Source organism: Euleptes europaea, chromosome 17, assembly GCF_029931775.1.
Source record: "Euleptes europaea isolate rEulEur1 chromosome 17, rEulEur1.hap1, whole genome shotgun sequence".
NCBI classification, from domain to species: domain Eukaryota; kingdom Metazoa; phylum Chordata; class Lepidosauria; order Squamata; family Sphaerodactylidae; genus Euleptes; species Euleptes europaea.
In genome coordinates, this window is record NC_079328.1 from 22721614 (window position 1) to 22745328 (window position 23715).

The 23715-nt window shown below is 45.3% G+C and overlaps 1 protein-coding gene across 1 annotated transcript in view; it reads left to right on the top strand.

Moving 5' to 3' along the window:
* The first annotated feature begins 13401 nt into the window (after positions 1-13401).
* Positions 13402-23715, top strand: part of KCTD19 (potassium channel tetramerization domain containing 19) — a 29315-nt gene continuing 19001 nt past the window's right edge. The window contains exons 1-5 of the mRNA XM_056862324.1: positions 13402-13433; positions 15110-15272; positions 18031-18330; positions 19663-19813; positions 21677-21868. Coding sequence (XP_056718302.1) covers positions 13402-13433; positions 15110-15272; positions 18031-18330; positions 19663-19813; positions 21677-21868 — 838 coding nt within the window. The remainder of the gene's footprint in view (positions 13434-15109; positions 15273-18030; positions 18331-19662; positions 19814-21676; positions 21869-23715) is intronic.

A 23715-nucleotide genomic window follows, 5' to 3' on the forward strand; every position in this document is an offset into this window, starting at 1 on the left:
CAAAAACAGTTATAGGCTTGTTTAAAAAGAAAAGAAAAGCAAGCAAGCTGGGAACTAGCAAATCATGGCAATAGAACAGTTATAAGATTATAACACTGTAGTGTGTGTGTGTGTGTGTGCCGTCAAGCCATAGCTAACTTATGGCGACCCCCTCTTGGGGTTTTCAAGGCAAGAGATGTTCGGGGTGTTTTGCCATTGCCTGCCTCCATGTGGGCTGAGAGAGTTCTGGAGAACTGGCTCAAGGTCACCCAGCAGGCTGCATGTGGAGGAGTGGGGGAATCGAACCCGGTTCTCCAGATTAGAGTCCGCCACTCTTAACCACTAGACCCCGCTGGCTCTCAGTCTAGCTTACTGGATGATTTAGGGCCAGTCACTTGAGCTCTGATCAAGTTACAGTAAATTTTGTGAACAATTCATGTACACTTGATTTTTATTTATACATGCATTAAGAAATTTTCTTGTTGGCACCTTCAACACATGTACTGTCTGAATGTGTGATTAAACCCCACATTTACCCAAGGACTGATCTCCTGTTTCATTTGTACATGAAAAACACCTTTCTTACAAACAGGTGTACCTGCAGGCTTTACATGCGTTCACTGTAACATGGGAACAGGGCTTCCCTTTCTCAGCTTATCCACCTCACAGGGTTATCGTGGGAACAAAAGGGCAAAGGAAGAAGGTGTCTGCAGACTGCCCTGAACTCCTTGGAAGAAGGGTGGGATAAAAACATAACCAGCAGATGACAGACGTTGCTTCTGTTTTATCAGAGGGGGAAAGCACACACCATCGGCTTGTCTACACCCAGAAAGTTCTGAGAATACTTCGGCTGGTCCTCAGGAATCCTGTAACTTGGTGTGGCTACGGCAGTGGAGGAAGTGTCCTGTGGTGAAGGGGCGGAAAGCTTCAGACACAGCAGTAAGTCACGGGCGGGAACTACGGGACAACAAATACAAACAGGGTCAGATACCTGAACCGGCACATTTTAGGAATCTGGGAAATACTGATGGTAAGTGTAGAGTTTAATCAGGGCCCAATGGATCATGGTTGTGGTTAGAAAGAATCAAGTCAAGCACACAATAAAACAGAGTCAAGACTTTTCTCTTAATCAAACAAAAATCCTTTACTTTCCTAAAAATAGGGAGGGTTACATGGGTGAAAACAAATAACAATCTTTCTATCTAGTTCCCTATAAATCTTGCTAGAAATGCTAGCAGGTACTAAGGCTTAAATCCCTTTTGTCTGTGTCCCAGCTCAGGAGAGCTAAGAACAGGCATCTTGCTTCTGTGAGATTCAAAAAGCAACTGGCACATCCTGCCCCAAAGTTTCACACCTTTAACAAAGGAACAGGGTGATAAACAATTCTGACCGTGCCTTTCTGCACGTTTGCAATGGTGATTCCCTAGCCAATAGAATACTAACATCTGTCATTTCATCATCACCTTGAGACTATCTAAATTGTTGATGTAAACAAGTTAACTCTTTAACTGCCCTGACAGAAATGGAACTCGCATTGAATCCTCAACAAATACTGATGGTAAGTGCCTGTGCTTGAACTTGCTCAGGAGACCCCTGGAAACTCTTCCCCCGAGGCCAGTGGGTGTTGACCTGGGGCAAGGGAAGGACATGTTCCATATCCTCAGAGGTTCCTTCCTAGGGGGAGGCCTGGTGAAGCCCATCAGAAATGAAGCTGTGCAAAAAAAAGCCAGCAAGTGCGGCAGACAAGTCATTCCACAACAGGCAAAGGCAAGGAAAGCTGTTTGTCCCTGACTCCCAAAGGTAAGAACTAGCGGGAGTTCTAGACCAACCGCCTACCAAGAAAATCCTTATTGACGAGAAGAGAGCCGGCACCACTCCAATACCGATCCACAAGTTCCAGGAGACGTTGCAGGACGGCAATGACGGGAACAGTTTTCTCAGCCCCAAGGGGACTTTCTGCCCAGATACAGCCGCTCTTCTGCTCGCTGCGCTGATGCTAGAGAGAGAAAAGTAAAGGCAAACATTTGCCCTGTCTTTGCAAGCATGTAACTTAAATTAATGTCAAGCAGAAAACAATAACCACCATGGATTTTTGAAGTTTTTTTTAAATTGGTAACCGACACATCAATATGCTGATAAAATGGTATATATCTGTACATCAATTACCAGTTTAAAAAATTGGAAAAAACAAGCCCCCCAGTGGCACTGGGCGGGGGGAGGGCCAATCAGGGATCAGGGGGTGGGAAATGAAGGGACACGTGCCCAGCTGCTGCTGCGTACCATCAGCAGCTATTGTGACATCAGGCAAACCCCAGTGACCTATCATCACGTGGAACAGCCAATAAGGCATGGTCCATTTTCCACCGATCTGCTCCATTGTAGAGCAAAACACTTGCCTCCTTATTTGCCTCTTTAAAGCCACGCGAAGGGCTTCTGCTGTGCCTGCACTCCACTCTCAAAGGGCTGAGAGAGCGGCTGACTGGAAGTTCTCGCCCTTTCCTGGCCACAGATATCAGCGCTGAAGCTGGCTGTGAATCCTCATGTGGGATCTCAGCCGATAAAGGTCTGCGCTTTGACTGGAAATCCCCAAAGTTTGAAGACGTCAGGTTGGAGGATGGAAGAAAGTGACTGTTCAGCTTTGCATCTAGGGAAAGGGGACATCAGAAGAACAAGTTACCCTTTGCACGAGGCATCTGTAATTCCCAGTTCAGTCCTGGGTACAGAGAAAGAATGGAATGAAGAAACCATAAGCACAGGCCTTACAACCTTCAAAAGACAGGCAGATTAATCGCTGCCATAAAGAGCGATGTTGCTGGGGAAATGGCTTTTGTCCTCAAGCCCTAGACTTTCCAGAGGAAAAGCAATAAGGAGAAAACAAGGGCCAGGCCCCAGAAGCTGATGGGAAAGGAAATATTGCATCAATTATTGAATCATTTGCAGTACAAGACTCAGCCATACTGTGGTATTCAGCCAGCACTAACTCCAACCTAGAGGAATTTTGGAATCCTCAAACAATACGCTACATGTAACTCAGCCGCAATGCTGTCATGAGGGGGGGGGGAGGCATGGGAGGTATAGTGGGGGAGGGAGGAGGTGCTTAACTCTTTCCTCACCCATCATTGCTATGTTCCAAATTGCCTTCTCAACAGCTTCCCTCCACCCCAAAAGATTCCAAACCTGTGTTTGCAAACACCCCTTTTCCTTCTGCTTCTCCACTCCAAATCCCTTCCTTCCTAAACAGCTTTTCAATTTCAAAAACATATAACCGTTTTACGCAATGGCACATCATTAGCTAGTCTTCTAATCACAATTCAGGGAGGAAATGGGGCCACGGAGTGGGGAAACTGTTGAGGGTGAGAGCTGGGAGGGTAGAGGGGCTCAGAGATGTCAGCTACAGGCCCTTTGCTCTGGTGTTTTGATCAGCAAAATACTTCAAGACCAAATTTATTTGAGAGCCCAGTGCGATGCAGTGTCAGTGGGCTGGAATAGGATCTAGGAGACCCAGGTTCAAATCTCCTGTCACTGAAGCTCAGTGGATGACCTTTGGCCAGTCAAACATTCTCAGCCTAGCCTACCTTGTGGGTTTATTCTGACAAAATGCAGGAGAATGATGTAAACCACTTTGGAGCCCCACTGGGGAGAAAGGTGGGATATAAAATAAGTGAATAAATTTAAATATCCTGTTCAGCACAAATAGCAGCATGTAATTTATTTTATTATTAGGATAATCTGGTCTGGTAAATCAGTGATTGTACCCCACACATTCTATTATGCTAACTAGGATACAGGCAGGCTCATAGTATACTTCCCAGCTCAATCAAAATGCAATTGGGCCACTGCTCTCTATCAATCTTTAGGCTCCTTTTCCAGCACACCTACATGGAAGGAGCACACTTGGAGGTACTGAAAGGCTAGTGACAGTATCAAGGAAAAACCTATAAGCTGGCAGGAGGAGGAGGACATTTGGGTAGATGAAGAGAAGCAAGAAGCCCATTGCTGTTCTTCTTTCACCCAAAGGTGAGGGGCGTTTGCCCTTCAGCCCTAAATTCACTCCAGGGGTTAGAATGCCCTGGACTCAGGGATCAGCCCAATTTGCTATATTCATTCTTTATGTCCAAGACAAGCTGCTACAATCATCTCAGAGGTAAAGAAACATGCTTCCCTCTTGTTGTCTCCCTGAAGCCATTGCAAAGGCTGGACCAAGGGATTGTGAGGAGGACTCAAGAGCTCACAGCTTCCCCAGGGTCTTCTGGGCCTCCAGATTCCATGAAACCCTGGATGAGGGAACTCTCAGGAGGAGAACTCATGGAACATGTCAGCCAGTCCAAAGTCTCTTGCAGGTCAAATAATTTGAGGCGTACTGAGAAAGGAAAGGCAAAACCAGTATTTCCTTTCCTCTTTGTTCACCTGCTCTCACCCCACCCTGTGTCTTCCTCATGGATCCCCATGCTATTTGCATCAAAATTCAGATGACAAGGAAAGTATTGCAAGACATGTAGGGAAGAAAGGGCAGATGAGGCAGCTCAAACTTAACATTTTCTAACAGCAACTAACAGAAAACTTTCCTGAATGAGCATCCCTTCACAGACGGTTGTTTTTGTATCTCAAGAGTGCATAATTTATTTTATGCAAGGATGGTCATTGCGATTTGGGCACTTACAAGAAGCTCATTCACGTGCTGTACGTTTAAATGCTTTCCAGAAAGCCAGTGCTTATTATTTTGATGATGCAAAAGGCAGCATAAATGGACTTTTGTCTACAACTTTAGAGCAGCAAAATAGCCTTTTGACTGCTCTGACATGTATCAAGATCAAAATTACCCCCTTGAGGAAAGCTTCTGAGGAGTAAGCTCAGCCAAGACACGGGGAGCTGCAATCTCCCCTCCTGTTGCAGCAAGTCAGGAAGACATTTTGCCATGCCAGAATTGTGGAGGGAAAGAAAATCCCTGTTAAGTCTGGCCCATGTAAATTGACCATCACATCCAAACTGGTTGCAAGCATTGGTTCTAGTCTTCTTCTAATTGTTTTGAGGGATTTTCCCCTTCAACAGCATCTTTGTGCACTCATTTATTTATTTGCCTTCATGTCTCCCCTCCTGTCTCTGTGCCTGAAATTTATTAGCAGCAGCTAGCTGTTGTACTGTTGAAAAAAGTCATAATCAGCCATGTCGGTCCACGTAAAATCCAGAAACAAGAAAAAAACTAGTGTAGCACCTTTTACTAGGATGAACCAAATTGACACCAAACATTGTGTGAGTTTAACCAGAACTCTCATTGGGTTGGATGTTAGAAAATTTAAAAAGAGAGAAGGGAGGGAAGCAGATTTTTCAGGTCATGACGTTAAAGTCTGCTCTTACAAGCATTTTGAAAAGGAGAGGACTGAGACTCTCTCAGTATTGGTAGGAGGAAGAAATGTTAGACTGCTTGGAGAGCCATCTTCCCTTCCCTGCAGTAGAGCCATAAAGAAGAGTCTTGGCAGAGAAGGAATTGTTTGACTACCCAGCACTTACAGGAAGTGGTGCATGTCCCACACAGGTATGTAGAACCTCAAGAAGTTAAGCAACAAGAAATAAGACCACTAAACAAACAAACAAGTTTTCACCTGAACTGTGTTTCAAGGAATTTTCAGGATCTGAGTCTGTTTCCAAGTACTGGCCCAGGAAATCCCCACACGAGGGTCGGGTAGCAGCCAGGGCTTCCTTAGCAACCCTGGAGCTATAACTATGGGCTTCGGCTGCTGCTGCTTTCCGGTCGTCTGCAAGTCTCTTAAGCAGCTCCCTGTGAGCAGTGGAAGATGTGAGGTGTAGACAGTCATAATTATCCAGCCTCAGATCTCTGGCCAACCCATGGGAGTTAGGCTTCCCTATATCATTTGAATTCACTCTCCTGGTTGGAGAAACATCCCGGCCATGGTCCAGCGTGTGCAGTTTCCGTCCTGTTTCTTTTTCTCCATTAGAGAAGTCTGAAGAGGAGCCTTCGTAAAAGGACACATGACACCTTCCCTTACCAGACCCGGATCTGCTTCTTCCTTGGGAGCGCAAGGAAGTTCGGGCTTGAGGGGATGAGGGAAGGGGCTTGTGCTCTGCAAACAACAATATAAAATGTAAAACATTGCTAAATGTGTAACTCCTTTCTCACAGGGGTGTCCTGTCTAAGGGGATAACCAGATCCACTCCTACTTCGCTTTAGCAGTGCTACGCATCAGAGACTCATACATTGCATTTGAGAATAAATTACATTAAACTACAAATTCATTCATTAGCCCCACCCCATCTCTACAAGTTTTTTCTGGTCGATAAACTTTTCTGAGAAAAACAGAGGAGCTAATTGTAAAGAAGCAGATGCTTAATCCATTTACATTCATAAATGTAACTATATGTGTGACCAATGTTCATTTGACAGCCTGAAGCATAAGCTGAGAGGGTATCATGCGCAGCAGGGACAAATGGCCACAGAATTGGCTCATTAGTGGTAATGTGACGAATACTACAACAGCTGGAACAGGAAACCACTCAAAATTTATCACAGAGGAGGTGCTGTTGGTATCAAGATATGGTTATGGCAAAACAAAACCTTAGGAGAAATATCCAGTAATTAGAAATTTTACATGAGAAGAAAAGGCTGTGCAAGTGGTCATCCTTTAGCATTTAGCATGTCCTTCCTGGATTTTGTTGTGAGCTTTGTTCTTAGATATATTTTCTTAAATCAACACCGTAACCAGCTACACCTTCTTATACCAATTCCTGATTCAAATCAGTGTTTTCAATTGTCATGCTTTTAATGTGTACATTCTAACAACCCTAATCAAATTAATTCTCCACCATCATTTCCAACATGATTTTTTAAACAAATCCTGATCAGGATACCTTGGGTTCTAAGGTGCTTTTCTAAAGAAAGTGAGCCACAGTTCAGCAGCTGAGGGGAGGAGGGACTGCTAGGCCATTGAGGGGGGGGGCTTCTTGTTGGGTTGGTGCTTCTACACCAATGCAATAAGGATGAGAGAGGTGGGGAAGGGAAGTGCACGCAGCAAGTGAAAACACCATTCCCACATGCCTCCATCACACCTGGTACTACTTGAGCTGGGAGTGGCTTTTCCCACCCCCTTGTGGAACCAGACCAGGGCTTCCAGGTGGAGGATGCAGCATCTGTATCTAAGAATACCTGTCTAAACCAGCCCCACACTTTTTATTTTGCTCTTTCCAAGCTGCTTTTCATTATTTCTAGAGAGGGCGCTTTAAGCCAACCATTGGACATCTGTGCAAAACATGATCTGCTCCTAACAGATGACAAAGTCTTAGTAAGAAAAGCATGCATTCCTAAACTCTAAGTGGCTATTGGCCAAGAACATTCATGGAAGGTCAGTCCATTTCTTTTTCCTGAAGGCACCCTTTCCCGCTTCCCTCTCCCAAATTGGGCATGGGGAATCCTATGGGATCTGCTGGGATGTTCAGATTTTTCATGTTCCATAAGTGAATCACGAGTTGTGTGACATGAGTAAGAACCAAAATCATTTGTTTCAACTGTGATTGCATAAGAACAGCTCCCCCGCTCGATCATACCAATGACCTTAATTCCTACCGTTATGCATTCTAATGGATTCTTTATCCAAGTTGGACATTGCAATCATCTCTTGGTCTAGCATTTGACTCCTCACTGTATGTTCTCTAGACAAATTTACAACAGGACATCATTAGAATTCACGTATCTATGAGTACTGGGCACTCTTTCTTTATCCAAATATACATCCTCAGCTGACTGTGACAATTCAAGATCTGAGTTCAGCAGCACCTTAGAACTCAGTAAAACCCACCACAGCTCTCCCAAGCACTACAGAAATTCCAAGATGACAGGGTGTCAGGCATGGGATGGGGCCCCTTATGGATTAAACATTGGTTAAATGACAGGAAACAGAGCATAAATAGTTCACCCAATGGAGAGGAGTGAGCAGTGGACTCAAACAAGTAACAGTATTGGGACTGGCACTATTTAATTTGAGTATAAATGATTTGGAATTGGGGGTAAGTAGTGTAGCAGTGCACTTGCCAAAATACCACATTTTTCAAGATGGTGAAAACAAAAGTGGATTGTGAAGAGCTATAGGATGCTCTCTCTAAACTGGATGAGTGTGACAAATGTTCAAGGTGGTGCGTATTGAAATAAAAAATCCTAATTTAAGATATATGCCAATGGGGTCTGAACTGGCTAAGACTGAAAGGGAATGAGATCTTGGGATTGTAGTAGAAAGCTTGATGAAAATGTCAACTCTTGTTTTTTTATGTTTTATTTATTTTATATTAAGGATACAAGGGAATGGGTAAACAGGGTATCCGTCAAAAGAAGAAAAAGACCATAAACACTTCCTCTTGAGAGATTAATCGAGCAAACTACATTATAACTTTTATAACTATTGAGTTAGCTGTTATCCAGGCAAAAATATAAGTACATTCAAAGAATAAACATCCTGAAAATGTCAACTCTTGTGAGAGCAATCTCTCTGGCCTCAAGTTGGGCACAGTGGCAGACACAGACACACACATCCTGGAGGGGTTTTTGGCAATGGGAATTCTAAAGAAGTGTCACTTTGCACAAAAAAGGGGAGTGAGAGGGCACCCAGCTGCCGATGCAAGGGCCCGGCCCAGGTAAGCAAGGGAGCGGGACCCTGCCTCAATCTTGGATCACTGCACCTATCTCTCTATCCCCCAACACATACCTACTGTATTGTCAGTTCAACTCTCCTTCCTCCTCAAGAGCTGCTAGCAGGGCCTCCCTCCCAGGGGAAATAGGAGAAGTAACCATAGCACAGACAAGGTGGCCCCTTTGGACAGATGAAAGCAGGACACCATTGTGATGTTATACATGTGTCATCCTATTGCTGGTGACTGCCAGCCACCTCAACCACTGCTGTTGCTGCACAGCCTCTTAGGATTCCTGTTGCCTTGCAGGAGCAAAACCCCAATACACAGCGCAAAGAGCATTTTCAGACAGGGTTTCTTCGCAGCTCTTGACAAGAAAGGGGAAAGTATGGGCCCAATGACTGCATGGTGTTCCCCCAGCTCAAGCCCAGTAGACACATCACAGACAATTTGCACACAAGCTGTGTACACAGTATTTTTACTGTAGGCACACTGAATGATTCTTCCTTGCATTCAACAAATGATGGTTGTATATACTATTTTAGCCATGCCTTTATGTGGGTGCTGATCCTGTTTTATTTTTTAAATGAAATTGGGTGTTGACTTTTCCTTATACATGTTGAAGAAGAAGAAGAGTTGGTTTTTATATGCCGACTTTCTCCACCACTTAAGGAAGAATCAAACCTTCCCTCCCACTCCCCACAACAGACACCCTGTGAGGTAGATGGTACTGAGAGAGCTCTAAGAGAGCTGTGACTACCCCAAGGTCACCCAGCTGGTTTCATGTGAAGGAGTGGGGAAACCAACCCAGTTCACCAGATTAGCCTCTGCCGCTCATGTGGAGGAGTGGGGAATCGAACCTGATTCTCCAGATTAGAGTCCACCAAACCACTGCTCTTTACCACTACACCACGCTGACTGCTGCATGTACAGGGCTACACTCTTCCCAGCTGGACAAAGGCCATAGCACCAGTCTAGCTTTCAGCCTGCCTTAGTGGGGAAGATTCCCACAGGTAGACAATGGAACAAAACAAGTTTCTTTCTGCAGCATCAGACTGTCAGCTAAGCCGAGAAACTTAGAAACTTTCCACTTGCAGAAGGGATCTATTTGTGTTTAAAGGGAACTTTTTGTGTTGCACAATGCACAGACCTGTACTGCTACATAAGTAACAGAGGTGGGCCAATTACAGGATTCTTGTGTGTTTTGCATCTCTTGTAATGGAGGGTATATACCAAGCACAATCCACAACCCGGAAACAAAAGGTAAGCCTAACAACGTCCTTACCTTGACTTTTCTTTGTGAGACAAATTCTCTTTGTTCTTGAGGCTGAAATGCAGGTGGGCAGTTTTTCTTTCATTCTCCCCAATAGTTCTGTCATCTAAAGGAAACAGGAACCAATTCACCATTTGAAAGCGCTGCAGAGAAAGGTACCATTCACATTCTCTGCAAACTGGAAAGGACTAAAAAGATCCCTTCAGTGATGATACTGTCACATGCAGGTATTCACCCCTGGGAGTTATTGGGGAGTCTTCCCTCTGCAAGACCTAAACCCTTGTGTGGGCTTTCCAGATGGGTTTTCTCTGCCAAGGGTTCATCCATGCTCCTTCTCCAAATGCCCCCCGGTCAAAAGGGTGCACATTTGCAAGACAGGACTTGAATCCACATCTGCAGAGCTCCTAGGGGTTAAAATTTATAAGATTCCCACTGGGCATATTTTTTCATGTCTCTGTGTGGGTGGGAGCAGCGTGATCTCAGGGAGGCATGCCAGTGTGATGTGTGAATTGGTTGCCCACTTCCCGAGGAGGCTGGCATAGAGGAGTCAACGGCATGCCACTCCATGAGAAATTATAGGGTTGAAAATGGGTTTTTAAAGGGGTCTCAAAATAGCAAGCGCCACTCCCACAGCAATTTGGCCCAACAGGAAGCTTGTGGTTAAACCGAATGGCAGGTGCAAACACCCACTTTAAGACAAGGACCCCATAAGCTGTGTGGAACTATACATATCCTTTGCTCTTTCTTTCACCTAGTTTTTCCAGAGCTTGTAATCTGCACACTGTGGACTGCCGATAATCAGGCTCCTTCCTGGTTACCGGGTTGAGGCGAAGGTCCAGCTCTCTCAGGCGAGGCAAAGTTTGGAGGCGGTCTATCTCCCGCAAGGATGAAATGCAGTTATAATACAAATTCAGGCACTCTAATGACTGTAAAGACTCAAGACCCTGCACAGAGAAAAAAGGCAGCAATGCAGTTTTCAAAGGGAATAGTGCTTTAAGCAACAAATTAAAAGACAAATTTATCCTGATTTCCTCTCACCCACTCAGCACTGCCTAGATCTTCTTCACTGTCCTACTCCCAAGGGTAAAGAATAAATGTGATAATCTAGTCCCTTGCTTCTGTAATTCACATAAACATCCACCAGGGATTTTTTTTAAATGCAAACACAGTGTCTTATAGAGTTTTTAACAGTTTCTTACCATGCTTGAAACAGCTGAACCAGTTCTTTCAGTGCTTGGACTGTACACACATAAGTCAAGACAGAGAATGCAGAACTCACCTCTAAGCTCACAAGCAGGTTCTTTGACAAATCTAATGACTGGAGGTTTTTAAAAGATTTCAGAGCATCTCTTAGGGAGACTATTTTGCCTGCATACGTTCCCTGAAGGGAGAGAGAATCCACCTGTTCTGGAAAAAAACAAGGGCTTGTAAAGTGTTTAAGTCTTGTATAGTTGTCGAGCTGAACATATTTCATTACGGTACCTTTCATTTTGACAAGGTTTAGATATTTTAATAAATAAATCAGGAGAGGGAATGTGACACATATGGATCTCATATGAATGACTTTGCTGGATCAGGCCAGTGGTCCATCTAGTCCAGCACCCTGTTTTATGTAGCAGTCAACCTTTTGTCCCAGAGAGCCAACAAAATAGGGCACAGACTGTGCATCTTAGACATTGGTATTCAGAGGTTTACTGCTGCTGAATGTGGAGGGTTATCTTCAGTTACCATGGCTGGTAGCTATTGATGGACCTCTCCTCCATGAATCTGTCTAACCTCCCTTTTAAAGCCATCTAAATTCCACAATTTAATCACTCATTGAGTAAAGGAAGTATTTCCTTTTATCCATCTTGACTCTCAATGCTCACCAACTTCATTGCCCACCCCAAGTTGTAGCATTATGGGAGAGGGAGAAAAAGTTCTCTATACATATTTTCTCCACCCTATGCGTAATCTTACAAACTTCTAACTTCCTTCCTTTGCTTTTCCTCCCCCGTTGTATTTTAGGGATCCTTTGGATTTCTGGGACCTGCTTTTATATGGTAGACTGCAGGTGGCATGAAAAGGAGGAAACAACATTTAACTCATGGTGATGGTGAATGTGGCACCCATGCTTTCCACTCCAGGCAAGGTGGGTGAATCACAACCAGGAGGGGGGGGATCCCTAGTTAGCCTCCCCAAGGGAAAAAAGGCTTATATACTTGGCAGAGAAGCTTCGCTTCCCAGAGACATGTACACTCAAACACACATGGAACTACACACGTGCCCATATCTTTTCTCCACAGTTGCCTTTGAACAAGCAAAGGGTTATTACTATTATGTGTGTTTGGAAACCATTCCTCAAACTTGAACCAGCCATGACCGGTTGTGTTGCCAGCCCCAGGTTGGGAATTACCTGGAGTTTTTGGGGATGGACCCTGAGGAGGGGAGGGACTTCAATGCTGTAGAGTCCAATTGCCAAAGGGGCCATTTTCTCCAGAGGAACTGATCTCTATCACCTGGAGATCAGTTGTAACAGCAAGTCCCAGGTTCAATCCCCGGCATCTCCAGTTCAAGGGAGCAGGCAAGTAGGTGATGGGAAAGACCTCTGCCTGAGACCCCGGAGAGCTGCTGCAGGTCTGAGGAGACAATACTGACTCTGATGGACCATGGTTCTGATTCAGTATAAGGCAGCTTCAGGTATTATTCTTGGGAGGGGCTGTGGCTCAGTGGTTGAGCATCTGTTTGGCATGCAGAAGGTCCCAGGTTCAATCCCCGGCATCTCCCGTTCAAGGGAGCAGGCAAGTAGGTGATGGGAAAGACCTCAGCCTGAGACCCCGGAGAGCCGCTGCTGGTCTGAGTAGACAATACTGACTTTGATGGACCAGGGGTCTGATTCAGTATAAGGGCAGCTTCATGTGTATGCGAGACCTCCAGCCACCACCCGGGCCAGTAGGGTTGCCAGGTCCCTCTTCACCACTGGCAGGAGGTTTTTGGGGGTGGAGCCTGAGGAGGGCGGGGTTTGGAGAGGGGAAGGACCTCAATGCCATAGAGTCCAATGGCCAAAGTGGCCATTTTCTCCAGGTGATCTGAACTCTATCAGCTGGAGATCAGTTGTAACAGCAGGAGATCTCCAGCTTTTACATGGAGGCTGGCAACCCTAGCGAGCAGCAGCACCTCCTGGCGGCTTCTCTCTCCCTCCCGGGGGTGGGGGGAAGCACAGACAAGCCCGCGAGGGGCCGCCCAAACCTCTTGCCCGCAGGATTGTCTCTGAGCGCATGCAGAGAGTCCCTCCCCGCCTCCGGCCTTTCTCTCTCGGCTTCGCCCCCCTCCCCTCCGCCGGCCCGGCTACCTGGCTGGAGCCCTTGCAGGGCCGGCTGCCCGCGTACCCAGGCCTCGCTCAGCTCTAGCTCCAGCGCCATCGGGCCGCGCGTTGCCAGGCAACCGGCCCAACGGCCGCCCGGAAGGGGGCGGGGCCGGTCGCGGGGGGGGGAGGGGAGGCCGTTGAGCCGTTGCCCGGCCGCCCCTCCCCCCGCAGAATGGACCCCCGGCCGTCCGCTTGCCCAGCATGGTAATGGCCGTGCTGAGAGGGCGATGGGGGGGGGGGGAGAGAGGCCCCGCCCTGGCCAGGAGAAGCCAGAAGGGCAGGGAAGGAGGGAGAGGCAACCCACCCCTATCATGGCGTGGGGGGCAGCAAAAAGTCCCCTAGGGGTGATGGGAAAAGAGCGCCTCTGAGCATAAGAACATAAGACAGGCCCTGCTGGATCAGAGCAAGGCCCATCAAGTCCAGCCGTCTGTTCACACAGGGGCCAACCAGGTGCCTCTAGGAAGCCACTAACAACAAAAAGCATGTAGTGTGGCTAGGTGGCCAGCCTCCAGGTGAGGCCCAAAGATCTCTTGGAATCACAGGGCGAAAGCTTTATCCTCCCTTAATGACCTGGATGGCCCAGGCTAGCCTGATCTCGTCAGATCTCAGAAGCTAAGCTGGGTCAGCCCTGGTTAGTATTTGGATGGGAGACCACCAAGGAAGTCCAGGGTGGCTGTGCAGAGGAAGGCACTGGCAAACCACCTCTCTGTTAGTCTCTGGCCATGAAAACCCCCAAAAGGGGTCGCCATAACGTCGGCTGCGACTTGAAGGCACTTTATACACACACAGACAGTCAGCCATACCACATACGTATATCTTCTTGGCTGCAGGGAATAAAAGGTAAAGGGATAATGAGTCTTCTGGCCTCATGCTAGCCTGATCTGGTCAGATCTCAGAAGCTAAGCAGGGTCAGCCCTGATTAGTATTTGGATGGGAGACCACCAAGGAAGACCAGGGTTGCTGTGTGGAGGAAGGCACTGGCAAACCACCTCTGATAGGGTGAAAACGCATGGTTGCTTTATCCTCCTTTAATCCCTGTTTTAGCCAGGATCGAACGCACATTAGGGTTGCCACCTCCCGGTTGGGAAACACCTGGAGATTTTGGGGGTGGAGTCTGAGTAGGGCAGGGTTTGGAGAGGGGAGGGGCTTCAATGTAGGCTGACCACATTTCCTTGAGACAAAAACTGGACATTGGGATGGCAAAAACGGGGCAGGGGCTCTGTAATATTAGTGTAACCCAATCAGAGCACTTTTTCCTATGAGAATTGCCCCAGCCATGCCTGCACACAGCATCAGAAGTGTCAGAAGAGAGGGAAACAAACGTTGGAAGTGTAATGAGGTGCAAAACGTGGCGAAATGCGCTGCCTCGGAGGGTGGTGGAGTCGCCGCCTTTGGAGGTCTTTAAGCAGAGGCTGGATGGCCATCTGTCTGGAGTGCTTTGATTGTGGGATCCTGCATGGCGGGGGGAGGGTTGGGGTCACTGGGGATGTGGGGGGGGGAGGTAGTTGTTAGTTTCCTGCATTGGGCAGGGGGTTGGACTAGATGACCCTGGTGGTCCCAACTCTATGATTCTATGAAAATTGATATTTTAATTAAAAAGTCGGGAACGCTGGGAAATATGATTAAAAAAATGGGACTGTCCCTTTCGAAACCGTAGGTAGGGTCAGCCTACTTCAATGGGGTATCACCCGCCTTCCAAAGCAGCCATTCTCTGCAGGTGAACTGATCTCAGTGGCCTAGAGCAGAGCTTCTTCAAGTGTGGGTCGCCACCCCAAGTGGGGTCGCGGAATTGATTCTGGGGGGGTCGCCCAGCGCTGCACGTGTGCTTGCGGGGACGGAAAGCAAGCCTGCCTTTCTGCCCCCGTTGCCCGTGGCCGCAGCTCGGCGCTGCTTGCAGGCTCCCAAGCGCACGGGCTGGGGGGCTTGCAAGCAGCGCCGAGCTGCGGCCACGGGGGCAGAAAGGCAGGCTGCCCCTCCGTTTCCCAGGGAAGTGTCCTTAGGACTGCAGCTAAAAGGTACGATCCTGTGCACATTTCCTTGGAAGTAAGCCCTCTTGTGCCCAATGGGATTTACTTCTGAGGAGGCCAGCTTCGGCTTGCTCCCATAAAAGGCATTCTCAGCATGTTGTGCAGCAAGTCTGCGCGTTGCTGTTTTGATTATCCATTGCAGGATGAAATGGGCGAAATGGTTTCTGTTTTATTACTTAGCATGGAGTTTTGCCCCCTTGTGTGTTATCGAAAGTTAATTGCTTGCTACGTTTTTAGAAGTTATTTATTCAGTTACATTTCCCCCCCTTTCTCTCCAATAAGGTTATAATTGATTGGAAAAGATCCTTGGAAATATTTTTGTTTTTATTTTCTCTGAGGATTTAACGTGTGTCATTACCGTCCAATGTGGTTTTTAAAATATCCTATACAATACCTTGTAAAAGTATCCTGAAAAAAATTAACTAACAAAATTATAAAATATTTCTACATTGAAGTAAGCTTTTTAAACCTTGCTGAAATATGAAAAAGGATTGCTATCTGGTGACATATGAAAGTGCTCTGCACCAAAGCAGTTTAATACACATTTCTCCTCCGTATGCATTAACTCTGCTCATATTCATTTATCTACTTAGTGATTTTGATAATCTGTGCCCTGTGTAGCCACCCCTGCCTGGGGCTCTTTGTTTCATGTCTGAACATGTATGAGCTCTTCCTTTTTTCACATGTGGGTTTATAGTTTTTCTTGTACCATATTAATATAGCTAGTAATTTCAGCTGGTATCTTGTGAGTACAGATACTTTACCGGCTCCTGTTGGGAATTCCCACCTTGTCCAGCCTGTTTAAATCTGTGGCACAAACTACTGGAGCTCTTTGATTTTCTCATGGAAGGAAGGAAGGGGCTGATTAACCCTTTGCCCCCTTGTCATATTGCAGCTCAAAATCACCCTCCCCAAGTCCCTTTTTCCGTTCACAGAAGGGGGAAAAATTAAAAAGATATTGTGATTCCACATTTTTCTTTCATAGGGATGAAAAAAAAGGAGCTTTGGGGAGGGTGATTTTGTGATCGAAAAGGAATGGAGGGGAAAGGTAAATCAGCCTCTCCCCACCCACTCTTCTTGTATTCCTAAATAATCTGTCCCAGGCAGGTTGGGATTGAAAAAGATGCCACAGGAGGAAATAATTAAGGAATGTGTGATTTCAGCCTGTAAAGAAGAAAATCCCCATTCTTCTGCCTGTTATCAGAGTTGTGGCTGGGGTTGCCTGCCACTACTGTGAGGAAGACTTAGGGTTGCCAACTTCCAGGTTTCTATCTACTTAAAATAGCCTGGGCTATTCAGGTCAGGGCTTGTAGTGGTAATGGGCCTTAAGCATAGTTTATTGCTAGATACAACTAACAGAATCCTCAGCCACTCTTGAAATGTGTATGTGTGTGCACGTGCAAATGGGTTTGTTGGGACTGTATAGTGTTCGAATGTTTGATTTTAACAATTGCTGTTATCTCCTTCTTTTACAGAAACATACGTGTTTAATTGCAACAAGTATCAGTAAATGTTTGATTTGTATACCTATTTTATATACCTATATACCCGGGGTCCCCTAAAAATTTCTTGGCCAAAAAGGGGTTGCGAGTGGAAAAAGTTTAAGAAGCTCTGGCCTAGAGATCAGTTGTAATAGCGGGAGATCTCCAGCTACCACCTGGATGTTGGCAAGCCTAGTTTGTATCCAGATTACAGAGATTAGTTCCCCTGGAGAAAATGGCTTTTTTTTGGGGGGGAGTGTGTGGTATTATATGATACTGAAGTAGGATTGCCAACCTCCAGGTGGTGGCTGGAGATCTCCCACTATTACGTTTAATCTCCAGGCAACAAAGGTCAGTTCCCCTGGAGGAAATGGCTACTTTGGAAGGTGGACTCTATGGCATTATACCCCATCAAAGTCCCTCCCCTCCTCAATCCCCACCCTCCTCAGGCTCCACCCCCCAAATCTCCAGATATTTCCCAACCCAGTTGGCAACCCTATGTTGAAGTCCCTCTGCCTCAGATCTCCAGGAATTTCCCAATCTGAAATTAGGCAGTCCTAATATCTACAGAGAACGAGGAGGATACGGCAATACTGGCACAATCTAATTGACATTCAGCAATGGGCATTGTTACTAGAGTGTCAGGTTAGGCTCTAGGGGTCCCAGATTCCAATTACTACTCTGCCAAGGAAACTCACTGGGTGACCTTGTTCTACCTAACCTACCTTGCAAGACTGTTGTGAGAATAAAATGGAGAAGGAGAGGACAATGTAAGCCACTTTGGGTCCCCAGTGGGGAGAAAAGCACGGTGTAAATAAATAAAATAAATATACACGCCACATAGATTGCTGGTCTGCCTGCTATCAATCTAGGTGCCTACTATGGACTTTTCCAGGTCCCTCCTGCTCTCCATGCTTATAATAGTCTTCTTTAGTTCACCACAAACATCCTGGTTAGCATGAGCAGCCCTTCTTCCAACTGCAGGCAGCTGCTCAGGAATTGAGCCTCTGTAACCCATTTTTCTGGCCAGGAGTAGAACCTGGACATTGAAGGCTTCAAAAAAAGAGGACTGAAAAAGAGGAGAATTGGCTGTCCCCTAGGAACAGAATGTGGTGCACGTTAGCTTTTGCCTGCACTGGTGCTCTACTGGACTACCTATGGAAAGGGCTCCTGAAAAGGAAAGAGGAAAAAATGCACCCCCACTCACACTGTAATAGGGCTCACTAGCGTTTTTTTAAAGGTAATCTCTGCTCTACACATCGACTTAATTTTTTTCCTCCTTTTCCCAACTAGGAAGAGCCAGAAACCATCAATGGATTCTCTGAAGAAGAGATGGTTCATTTTAATGTTGGTGGCTGGTGCTTCTCAGTTCCTAAAAGCAAAGTGGCCCAGTTTCCAGATTCCCTGCTCTGGAAAGAGGCTTCAGCCCTGACTGAGAACGAAAACCCGAGATTATTTATTGACCGAGATGGATACACCTTCAGACACGTCCACTATTACTTGCACACATCCAAACTTTCTTTCTCTAGCTGTGCTGAACTGAACCTCCTATATGAGCAGGCGCTGTTCTTGCAGCTGATTCCTCTCTTGCAGGTACCGACCCGCCTTGTTGCTGCTCTCCAATAATATGTACAAAGTATAGAAAGGTGGCAGAGTCTAGTGAAATCCAGTGGGGACTATGCTGATGTCAAGATACAAATGGCCGAATTCAGCAGTACCTTCTTCCCTGACCCCTGGCAAGTGAGGGACAAGAATCTTCTTTAGTGAGCTTCAGGACCACAGGCTGTCTTTCCCTGTTAGTGTGGCCAACGTTTAGCTGTCTGTTCAACTGCAAATATGATCTCCAGCAGAAAGATCTCCATGCCCTGAGAAAGTTACACCGTCTAAGCAAGCCTCTGGCGATTTCCGCACAGGTTATCTGCTCCAGGTTCAGTGCTCTTGGGAAGTGGGTTATTTTCCCCTGCTTCCCCACAGCATCAAAGTCCATTCATGTACTTCCTGGGGTTTCCATGGCTTCTCTTTGATCTTTCCCAAACCTGCTTTACTCTGAAGCTTTGGGGGAAATTTCAACAATGCCTGGATGGCTGCCACGTGGACAGGAAAGTTTGGACAGCCCAAACAGCAGCCATTTACCCTAAAGCAGCCATTTCTTCTCTCGAGGTGCAGAGTTTACTAGGCAACTGAATATCATACCTGTTAAAGGGACAACTCTATTCCCGCACAGAGGTCCTACTTGGGGCCATTATCTCAGGAGCAAAGACTAGATTTGGCTGAGAAAGGAAGCCAGGCACGGAGCAGATTAGGAGAAAACACAGGCCAAATTGGACACCAATGCTCAGTTCTGACACAGCCATGGTGCAGTGATCAGGAGCATGTAAGGGCATGTGCTCCCCCCTTTCCTTCCTTCCCCCATCACAGAAGGATTCCCTCGTCCACTTCCTAGTGTTAGCTAACAATAATTTCTGATTTGGAAAATGATGATTAGTGCATGTTTTCAAACCACAGAACAACCACAGCTTGTCAGCCATGGTTTGGAAGTAAGTACTATCCATAGTTTGGCAGTTCCTCTTCACATATTACAGAGTATACAAGGCTGGGTCTGGGGTCCCAACACTGTGTCAGATGGAACACAATCACATGCGAGTTGTGATTTTTCCTCAATTCCCATATGTGTAGTGACTGATTAGGATCAAGAGTTCCAAAAGTTCAAGCACATTGTCAAATTACAAAACTGAAGGTTTTGAACTCAGAATATTCATTTATTCTGTGATTACCAATATTTTATTTAATTGCTGTATAGGATGCCTCTTCTTTCAGGGATTCTGTGTTGTATTCGTAGGACAAAAGCACTGTTACACAGCATATGTTTTAATGTTCTGTTAAGAGCATTATGCACACTAAAGAAATGTTTATGTGTCCTAACAGACTTTAGACAATTTGAAGGAAGGAAAACACAATTTGCGCATCCGACCTGCTGATATACCAATAGCTGAAAGAGCATCTATGAATTACTGGAGAACACGGAAATGTATCAACAAGCCATCCGAATTTCCTCTTAAAAGTCTGGCATTTACTGGTAAATGTATTGTAAGCAACTACCTATGCTCAGGACGAAAATGGCAAGCCACGTTTCCTATCATGAGTGAAAATGTCCACCAGCTTTTGAAAACTGCCATTGGCTCCATTCAGCCAATCTGATCCAATGAACAAAGTAGTGAGGTTAAGTTCCAATCCAGTCTCACCCTGCTAGTGGCTTTTTGAACGGACCAGGGCCATTTACTTTCCTTAAGCCTCAGGTTCCTCTCCACCCCATACAAATGTCAACTATAGTTACAATCACAGATCTCACAGGGTAAAATCATAAAACATTTTGCATATTCAATAATCTGTATGCATTGCAAATTACCAGTAAATTTCCCCTTGCAGTGATTTCAGTGTATTTCTTTTGCACCTGCCCTGCTCTTAACTTGAGGCCCATGTGCATTTTTTTCATTTGCTTGCAATATATCAGCATAATTGGTTTATGTTTTAGATTGGTATAGTTCTTCCACACTCTCTGGAGAGAAATTAGCAGTCTTGACGCTGAATCTGACCAATCTCTAATGAAAATTTGCATGATTATGCTTCTGAACCACATGAATCCCTCCCCCTGAAAACGCTGCTTTGTAATTGGCTGTGGTGTATTTTTTTAAATATGTCTCCAGCCCCTGCCAGCCCTGTAGCTGGATTCTTTCATTAGATCTGAACGGAGTTGCCATTTTACAGCCAAAGCAGAGAAGGGTCCAGACAAACCCCCCCCCCCACAAACCAATTTGTTTCTGGTAGTCTTGCACTTGCAAACAACAACAACAAAGGCTTTCATGTCTATAAAACCATGCATATAAGTGGAGGGCAGCAAATCTGCCCAGCTCTGTTCCATCCTGCCCAGAACTGAAACTGACCCACACTTGCTGTGAAACTGACCAAATAAGCAGCCTCATGGTATTCCAGCATTACTCTCTCACTAGTGCACTGGCAAATGGCTTCCAGGGGAGGGGTTGGATGAGGGGGACAGACACATAGGAGGGAGAAGCAAGAATGGGCGTGGAGAGAAAAACCCTAAGTGATGAGTTTGCACAGGACCAGCTTTCGATTTGGGATTGAGGCAGACTTTAAACTCAGGGTAAAACAGCATCCTGAAAAGACAGGGAAAATGCGAGGGGAGAGCAAGGCGACTTCTGAAGGTTGGGAAATACATGCATAATTAAAACAAAGCCCCGAAATAGTACAGGGGTGACCACAACGGGAACAACCTGTGCATAAAAGGCCTATAAGACAGGTCAAGAGAAACAAAGGGATCAGCTCTCACTCACACATGTACACAAAAGTAAAGTCTTTAACTTATGATTACCATGTATATGAGTATTAGGAGTTAGAAGTTATTATTTTACTGCAACTACTTGCTTGAACTAAGTTTGTACCTGAACCTTTTATATTACATTTAAATAAAGCCTAAAGCTTTTGCTGGAGTGGTTTACTGTATGCAAGAGTCTTACCCAGGCTTGGTCAAGGGTACCACAAATGGTATTGATTCCAGGGTCCCAGCAGAGGGACGGGAATTAAATAACCTGGGCTCGTTGGAATAACTGCCAGGAACCAGACATTAATTACCTTCTTAATTTCTTTGAAATTGCTTTCCCATGTTGTTGCTAGAAGAATTTTATATAATCGTGTGCTTTTGTGGAAAGGCACTGTATAATGAATGGTATAATGAAATATGGGCATCTTGAAAGGGTCTCCCACCACAGACCTATGCCAGCTGAGTGGTGTTTTCCCTGCAACCATTAGATCTTCAACAGACTAATCCTATCTCACAATAATAAGATAACTCCAAAACATACAATTCAGACTTCTGGTCATCTATCCATTCAAGCTAACATTTTATTTTTCTTCATGTTAGGTTTACATGAGAAAGCTCCTCTTGGATTAATGGACACTCCGTTATTAGATACTGAAGAAGAAGTGCATTACTGTTTTCTGCCACTCGGCTTGGTTGAAAAATACCCTTCCCTGGTTAATGATGACAATTTATTGTGGCTGTCTGACAATTCCGTCCTGATAGAATGTGAAGGCAGCGAGTTCCGCTTCATAGGTAAACCTTTTCTTGGGAAAGCGCATGGGATATTGAAGAATGCAGAATGCAGTGAAAGAAGACACATTGTGATCAAGCTCTCTCATTTTTAAATCATGTTAGTCTTACTACCCTGACCTGGATAGCCCAGGCTAGCCCCATCTCATCAGAGTTCAGAAGCTAAACAGGGTAGACTCTGGTTAGTACTTGAATGGGAGATCACCAAGGAAGTCCAGGGTTGCTACACAGAGGCAGGCCTCTGTTCATCTCTTTCCTTGAAAACCGCATGAGGGGTTGTCATAAATTGGCTGTGTCTTCATGGCACTTTCCACCAGTCTTGCTACCCATCTTTAGTCTGCAGAAGCAATCTTGACATTGTTAAGGTCTCAGGCACTCAGATGTTTGAGGGGTTGGAAACCGCAGGATATGTTGGAGCAGGCCTGGTTTAGCATGCAAGATTAGCCTTGCCAGATGTTTGAGGGGTTGGAAACCGCAGGATATGTTGGAGCAGGCCTGGTTTAGCATGCAAGATTAGCCTTGCTACAGACTCTTCTTGACAACGTTCAACCGGGGGCTCCAGTTAAGGTCGCACCAAGACATGATGCCTCCTGCTGTTGGCTCGAAGCACCTGGTAATGAGAGGTCTGCAGGTACTACCTCTTAACATGGATTGGATTTATGCAGCTTTTAGCTTTAATTCCAAAGGTCAGTTCAAGAGCAGTATAACACACATTGGTCTAGGAAGCAGAGCAGTAGAAGTGCCGCATTCTGGTCAGACAGTCAAATGCACAGAGACTTAAAAGAAGGAGTGCTATCAAGTCCAGTAGTGGAATGCTTCATCTGAGCCTGAACAAGAAGGTACTGCAAAGCTGTGGCATGTATTTGTTAGCAGAAGGGCCAGGAGTATCACAGCAGAAATTAAGCTTGTCAGTATTTCCAGTTTACTTGAAGTATCCATATTTTCAAACATATACTTTTTAAAAAATTTTTATATATATATATATATATATATATATATATATATATATATATATATATATATATATATATATATATATATATATATATATATAAATTTTTTAAAAAAGATTTTAAAATATTTAAAAAATATAGCATTAGAGAAATGAAAAGTAGAAAGACTTCCCCCTTCCCTGGTAAAGAATGCATTTAGTGTGTGTGTGTGTGTGTGTGTGAGAGAGAGAGAGAGAGAATTAGGGGTGGGAATTAGGTTTTTAGGAAAAATAAATCCAGTGCATGAACCAAACAAACATCCTACAGAAGCCAAAGCTGGACATTGGGGTAACACACAAGAAAGCCATTGTACACTGCCACCAAAAACTCCACCTCCTGGTTTCGGATAATCTCCACCTCCTGGTTTCAGAGAACCATTATATTGCACCAAATGTGAAGTGGAGACTGGTTTAATGCGAAGTTCTCTGAGGTATCATGCCCAGGTAGAAACTATGTGATTTGTATATGCATTGAAATACAGTTATGATATAACATGCAGCCCATGGAAAGGGACCTCAGTGAGTTACTCTTTCACTGCTTGAGACCCTGCTGTTTGAGAAAACAGGACCACCTCCACCTGCTGCCACCTTGGTCTTAAACTCTCAGGATTGAGAAAGATTGTTGCTTATTAGAAACAAAGACAGCATCTGCTGTGTCTTCTGTTACTATCTGGTGGTTGTATTATGTGGCACTGGAAATGAACATATTTGCCTTGGTTGTTATTCATAATTTCTATGGCAGCATTTTCAGGGTATAGAGTGCTTTATGGTTTGCTGCCCACATCTTCCCAGCAGAGTTTTCACTGTGCCATGTAACTATTCAGTTGCAAGTGTGTTTCTAGGAATCTCTGGTGGTTTT